Below are 7,701 nucleotides of genomic sequence, written 5' to 3'. Positions count from 1 at the left end.
TAATGGTAGATTAATCTGGACCTTGTGCTTTGGGAAAAGCAGATTTTCTAAGAAGAGTCAACAACATCATCAACAACCAAACATGGGAAGAAAGATTCTAGTGGTGCTGAATTTATATATTTCCAAGTTTTCTGTTTTATAAAAAAAAATGACAGAATTGAATTTTTACTTTGGAGGCACCTGAAGGTGTGAACACGGATTGCAAAGTGCTTTTCTTATTTAATTGGCCTATAGACTTCAAAGATAATTCCATGCAATTATCTTGCTCACTTGACCTGAAAGTTCATATTGTTACAAGTATCATAAGCTAAGAATGATGCTTCTACCTCCCATTGTATACATAGCTCTAATCACTGTGGACGAGTGAACATGTTAACGCTGATTCTTGGTCCTTTCTGAGGTCTTACTCATCCTCCGGGAGACTAGGCTGACTGCTTGAACATAAGTCTAATAAGAGAGCCAACATGCATAATTTTATATATTGATTGCAAAATAGTGGGAATGTTATAACTCATATTGCAAGGTACATATATTGGAGTTAGTGCACAGCAAAATTCATACCAGTGGCAGAACTGTGTATTAGAATGAAGAGTTGCGCTCTCTTGTTATCTCCTTCTTCTCCAATATATAAGAGCATACTCCATAGAAAACCGTCATGGGAGATCAAACAAAATTTTGAAATTACCTTTTGAAAAACCTAAGAAATAACTGTTTTAATGTTTGGGGAAATTCATCTCCTATGTATATTTGAGGTAATACACTTGCAATTAAAATATTTTTTTGCTGTGTTAGGACTTGTTTTGTGACAAGTTTAATGGAAAACATTGTACAGTCTGGAAAATTACAATTGCTCAGGGTCTAAACCAGTCATCACCAAACAATGACAAGAAACTCTCTGTAGAGACGTGACATCACATACCGACAACCGCCATACTTTCCGAGTCTTTTTATATAGGAATTGCGTGTTCAGATTTAAAAGTCAGACACTCAGAACAAAATGCATTAAAAAGTATCAGAAAAGAGTCAAATAGAAAAAGAGCAATACAAACAAGCCAAAGACAAGAAAACAATTTTTCAGACTATTGATGTATTGAATGTAATACAGAGAAAGGCAAAGGGGCTTTATGTATAGACTTTTGGCCATTGAAGATGCAAACACCAGCCAAACAGGATCTCAGAAGCATTTCCAGGCTCATGAACAACACCATGTGAAGACAAAAGCAAACAGGACATGTGGTCTCAAGGAAAGCAAGGCCATTTAGAGTCCAATTTTGAGTTCTTAACCTCTAACAAAACGTATGTTTTACAGAGTGAAGAGAAGGGCTAGATTCCCCCATTGAAAAACCATAGTCATGAAGAAAGTTAAACTTGGCTTTGATCGTGTGCAGAAGTTGGAAAGGGACACCACTAGCGAGCTCCTTTCTTAACAGAATGATGGCTAGAAGGAGCGCATCGCTGGAGGAGGCTGCCTGGAGCCATCCTGAGCTTGGACATGGAAAGATGGCCGTGCTGCAGATCCATCGCCTGTACCGTCAGGGTTAGAGCAGTTCTCATCCACTGAGAGCCCCTGGCTATTCAAAGGAACTCATCCTTGCAAATTAGAGGACCATTGCCAATCAGAAGAAGTACTCTTTCTGATTCTCACCGACTGCATTCTGGGTATGAAGCTCGCTTTTCAAAACAGCCTCGGCACTGTCTACATTCTCTGACCTTTTTGCCTCATTTCTTTTGTATAACCTTTTCTGTTGATAAATGCGAACCGCTATGGCGGAGACGCAAAGCAAGATAAAGATCACAACAGCTATCAGACCTGGAGAGAAAAGAGAAAAGAAATACCCAGTCAGGACCTTGGTCAGAATAGACACTGTGTCAACTTCATGGCTTAATTAGTCGAGAGAATATTATTTCCCACTGAAGTCAACCATCTATAAGATATAAATCAGAAACAACAAAACTTCTTGCCTTTTATATTCAAGCAGTACTGTAATAGAGTAACTTTATTTAGGGATTATATCAACCTTGCAGGGTCCCTTCCATATATCCCAAATTTGCATTATATTGGATCTGCTTCATGTGTTTCTTTTCATCAGGTAGCATTACTTCCATAATTTTATGACCAAATGTTTCTTCATAATAAAACATGAAGACATTTTGATTATTTTTAAAATTATACTTAAGTACAATGCTGTGAAAGGATCGTGTTTTGTGATTAAATACATGAGAATGTCAATGAAGTTGATTCTCAATCAATCAAGTTGAAGAGGAGTACGTTATATGCACAAATAGTGCTAGTAAAATGTAAATATGTTAAAATTCTTTCTGCATGAGGCATATTGGGTTTTGAAACTCTGTGTTCTTTGTAAATATTTGAAGTATTACAATTCTTTGTTGAGTCCATGGTTATCAACTCTGGAGTGATATGAGATCCTTCAAGTGGAACATGACCCCAGATAGTCCTCAGGACACCCTACGATAGGGACACATTGGATGCAATTTAGTATTCCATAATAGTTCTATTTTCATTAATGGTGCATGATGAAGGTGGGAGAAAGTCCAGTGGTTAGCCCGAATCAAGACCAGGACACCAGATTGTAGAACTAGTCATTGACTTTATGAAGCAGAAGACATTGCACTGTCAGGCAAAAGTCAAACTCATTTAAGGATGTCGTCAATGAAACAGTAAAAATTACTCATTCCATTAAATTTTGATGCCTGACAAATCTTTCTAATGGGCCATGTAGTGAAATAGGAAATATTCATAAAGTATATCAGGTGCATGCTGAAGGATGATACCTGACTCCAGAAAATATTCTGCAAACATTGGAGTCGTGGGTTAAACTGATCCTTTGTGCTTCAGTCACACAATTTTTTTATTTGAATGGCCACCTCATAGGCAAACCATTGTTATATAGAAGTCCATCTTTCCTAGTTCTCGCTGAACTGATTGAAGTGAATCTGTTATTTAACTAAAATCACCTAATGGTGTTTCATGCTAATGATAAAGTTCAAAGAGCCAAATAAAAATAGAATTTGGAAAATCATTGTCACGTGATTTTGTGAGTTTCCTTAAAATTGTCATGAAGATATTAATGGAGGAATGTAAGTTCTTCGTGTGTGTGTGTGTGTGTGTGTGTGTGTGTGTGTGTGTGTGTGTGTATGTATGCACACATACCTGTATGCACAACCATGCTTTGAAGTATTTTATAGAATCTTTCAGAGAAACTAGGTACTTTCAAGATAAAACATTATGTAAATATCTTAGAGGGGACATAAGATTTCTTTACATTGTCCAAATGAGCCTTGAACTCATTCTCAATGATGTTCTAGTTGAGTCTGACTATCTTCAATATAGGTAGCTGCTACGTGGCCATTTGATGTGGCACTGCAGGCACACGTGCTTTGGGGCCTCTTATGAATGTGGATTATTAAAAATATACAATATTATAATCACAGTGTAGATCAAATTTGGCTTACTAAAACTGAGATTCCATATTATTTTGTTTGCTTATATTTTTTCCCTTGAGGAAGGGTCTCAATAGCCTTTGAACTAGGTATGTAGCAGAGGATAATCTTGAACTTCGGGTCATCCTGTCCCCCATCTCTCAAGTACAGGATCACTAGTGTGTGCACGGACATCCAGTGTATGCTCTTCCATGGATAGAATCCAGGGATTCACGCATGCTAGGCAAGCAGCTGACCAGACGAGCTATTCCCAAGCTGTAAGACACCACTTGAGTACAAATAAATGTAGCTGTCTTTAATGAAATTAAATCAAGACTTGAAGGTATTTGGAAGTTTCAGTAAGATTTACTAAGCAGAATCTTCATGGCCAACAGTGATATTGCTGACGATAAGCAAACTTTTGACTATGTCAGGCTTACCCAAGAAAGATAGTAATGAATCTAATAGGCATTTGGTAATTTTACTAATGGGTATCACTACTTAATCACATCAATAACAAATTTAATCAGAGTATTCATGTGTTGTTACATATTTTGCCTTTCGTCCCTCTAAAAACAATTAATTAGGTTGCTGAGGCTAATTCAATCACCATATTATGAAGTTTCTAGCTCGGAGAGAGGGATTCTGAAATCTACAAGGTGGGAAATGATAAAATATGTCAGAGTAGTACTGAAGTTATAAAATAAATGTCACCATCACATCATCATGTGGGTCTAGAGGGGACAACCAATGACCTGCATCAGAGATGGTCTCTGGCTTTTTCTGTAAGTCGATGATTTATCTCTTTCAAATTGGGGCAAGTTTCATGTCATTGCTTTTTGTGGCCAAGGAAAATGCCTTGAAATTACCAGTTACCTGTCCCCCCAAACAAACAATTCAATATATTCATATTAAATAAAATAAACTGCTCTGTTCTGTGCTGTCGGACCTGAAGCACCATGAGGATGTGTTCTTAGGAGCAGTATATGCTGGTTCCTGTCTGCCTGAATCTGCATCCTCACAGTCGGACCAGAAACACTCCATGTCTACCTCGTCATTTTAAAATATCTCACTAACTCTCTCCTCCTCCTTCATACTACTTACTTTGTTTATAAACAAAGAGGACGGTTACCTACAGCTGAGAACACAAGAGGATTATCTACTCTGGAAAGTGTTTGAATACATCAACTACGGTTACACACTGGGTTTGATTTATGACTGGCCAGCACAACGACAGGATAAAATTCTACCTCAGTACTACCAGACAGCTCACCACAGTCGAGGACCCTATGCTGTGAGTGAGCAGACAAATTGTACATGGTTGGCATGAGACCTTTTGAGCTTACAAGGCAACTTCCAGCTGCTCTGCTATCAAAGCTCAATCCCCACAAAGACCGAAATGAGACAGCATGCTGGTTTCATAGACCCTGGTGAGCCTCGAGAGACAAAACGTCTCTCTGCTCTGTGTGTGTGTGTGTGTGTGTGTGTGTGTGTGTGTGTGTGTGTGTGTGTGTGTGTGTGTGGTGTGCTAGGCGTGCTAGGCAAGAAGAGCACTGGATGTGACAATTTGTCTGAGCAAGAATTCTACTTTAAATGTTGAGCTCTTTACAAATCTTGGAAGTTTAAGTAGGGCTTTAGTATATAACATGTTTCCCTTAGACTATTCTAGTAACTAGTTAAACTCAAGATTAAACTAATCATTCAAAAAAGGGGGGTGGGGTGGGGAGGGTTGTTTTGTTTGTCCGGGAATTAAAGGAGAATTCTATTTCCTGTATCTTTAACTTGTAGATATTTAATTTAAGGGGAGAACAGAAATAACAATGAGAGAAACTGTGACTGTCATCATGTACCTTCTAAAATAGGGTCCAGCAACTGAAACAGTTTAAACGAGAGACAGTACGAGACTCCAAACTATTCATATACAGACATACACACACATACACACATGCTCACACACAATTACCGACAAAATTAGAAGTAAAGTCTTTAAAAGGCAGGGGGCTAGAGAGAGGCTCCAGCAGTGAGGAGTATATACTGCTCCACGGAGGACTGGAGTTCAGTCCCTAGCCCTCACATCTGCCTGTACCCCGAGCTTCAGGAGATCCAGTGACCTCTTCTGACTTCTATGGGCACTGTCTTAGCTAAGTTTCTATTGCTGTGAGAAAAACACCATCACCAAAAGCAACATAGGGAGGAAAGGGTTTATTCGGACCTTACAAGGTCACTTCCATCAATGAGGGAAGCCAGGGCAGCGAGGGAACTGGAGGCAAGAGTCAATGCAGAGGCCATGGAAGGATACTATTTACTAGCTGACTCCTCCTGGTTTGCTCAAGCTGGTTTTGTTTGTTTGTTTTTCTTTTTGTTTGTTTGTTTTTGTTTTAATGTAACTCAGGATCACTTGCAAAGGGCGGGGGTGGTACTGTGTCCTATGGAATGGACCCATACACATCAATCACCAGTCAAGATAATACAATACAGACTTGCCTATAGACCAGTCTTATGAAGGCATTTTCTCAATTAAGATTGGCTAGGTTTTTGTGAAGTTGACCAAAACCAACCATCACTGACAACTTCACTGTTCACCCTTCCCCCCACATACATACAATTAAAAATAAAATTAAAATATGTAAAAATACATTACTAAGCATATCCAGTAGGAGGGCCACATGAAGTTTCTCAAATATATGAATAATCACATTATCTGGATATAAGGCTGAACAGTTCTTTGTTTCGTGCATCCATATGATATTCAGAGTGCAGAGAAATGCTAAGGCACTTAACATTTCAGTGCTCTGATTAATATCCTCTGACGAGCATTAATCAGGAAGAAAAAGCTCTAGTTCTGGGTTTGGTCTTAAATAACACAGACCTCCAAGAAGATGTTGTCACATTAAAGATATTTTTAAAGTTTTCTTTGTGTGAATTTGGCAATTTCAAATTACTATGAACCACTTTCAACCTATTAACCTAAGCACTGATAAGAACTGAAAGTCTAGTATTCCTTTATAGGTGTGCCTGAACGATGAAATATCTACTTTAATAAGCATTAAAGAAACACGAAAAGCATATATCTAGTGTTAGTCTCAAATTTTCCTGTTTTCACACGGACCTTTGCAGAAGCAATGATATGTCTGAGGAAATAAATGCACAAAGCAGTCCCTATGGCTTTAAGCTAAATACGGTTCATTTTTACACAGCTCAGCAACTGATCTTAGAGTGTAATGCCTTAGTGAGATTATCCACATTTACACAGAAAATTTCCAAGGATGTCTAGAATCCAGGCACATTCTATGAGACCACCCCAGTGAAAGTTATAGACCATCCTCTTCTTCAAATTCAGTGCCTGGAAAGGTGTGCACAAGAGTGAGTCTGTCAACCCACTCTTGTCCATCAAAGGTGTCCATCGAGGATGGGAGACTAGCCTAGAGGCCCCGCCCCTTCCTGAGAGCTTTTGCCTGTTAATGGGTGCTGGGAGTAGGGGAGTTGCTGTCTTCAGTAGTGTAGCTCATGGATAAGTTGGTCATATCCTAGTAGATAACCCTCCACTTACGGTTGTTCAGGGAACCTAATTAAACTTAATGGCGGTGGCTCACACAAAACAAGAGGCAAGAAAATAGGATTGGGACTTGTTGCAAAGGGGGTTCGTTGGAAATGGACTGAGAGGGATATGAGAAGGTAGGAGAGGGTAATAGAGAATGAATATGACCAAAATATGTTATATACATGCATGAGGTGACAAAGAATAAAATTAAAAAAAAAAACCACTAAGATTCATTGAACAGTAATTGAGATGTGTGAACCAGCCCCACTACCCCATTCTGGGAATTGAACCCAAGACTTCATGCTTGTTGGCCAGGCATGCTACAACTGAACTACATGTCCAGTGAAAATATATGGATTCTTCATAGATAGTTTTCTGAGGCTTACATTCAGCGATATAGTACTAACAATATAGTAATAACATTATAGTAATAAGACCCCACCAAAAAGTTCACTTATGCTTCCCAGCTACCTCCAATCACTGCAGAGTCGCTTTTGATCGCATGAGTGAGAGGCTCTCTGTCGTCCATCGTTCCAGAGTGATCTACGGCAAAAGCACAAAAAAGAGACAGAGTGGTCCACCCAACCAACCAGAGGAAATGCGGAAGTATTCAAGTTTCAAATCAGAACAAAATCACAGAGATGAATGTGGGAGTCCCTATAGTTCTAAATTTTAACGATGTCAACTGCAAACGACTTGAAATCAAGACTCCAGAAAAG

At 38.9% G+C, this 7,701-nt stretch overlaps 1 protein-coding gene across 2 annotated transcripts in view; it reads right to left on the bottom strand.

Annotated features, from left to right (window-relative positions):
- Window positions 1-798: 798 nt before the first annotated feature.
- Window positions 799-7,701, bottom strand: part of Cntnap4 (contactin associated protein family member 4) — a 665,755-nt gene continuing 658,852 nt past the window's right edge. For both annotated transcript variants that reach the window (XM_032888111.1, XM_032888110.1), the window contains 2 exons: window positions 7,454-7,525; window positions 799-1,810 (listed from right to left, as the gene is read on the bottom strand). In XM_032888111.1, the coding sequence (XP_032744002.1) occupies window positions 1,617-1,810; window positions 7,454-7,525 (266 nt within the window). In that variant the 3' untranslated portion in view covers window positions 799-1,616. The remainder of the gene's footprint in view (window positions 1,811-7,453; window positions 7,526-7,701) is intronic.

The sequence above is a fragment of the Rattus rattus genome, chromosome 17 (assembly GCF_011064425.1).
Source record: "Rattus rattus isolate New Zealand chromosome 17, Rrattus_CSIRO_v1, whole genome shotgun sequence".
NCBI lineage: Eukaryota > Metazoa > Chordata > Mammalia > Rodentia > Muridae > Rattus > Rattus rattus.
This window is presented reverse-complemented; position numbering and strand designations above follow the sequence as displayed.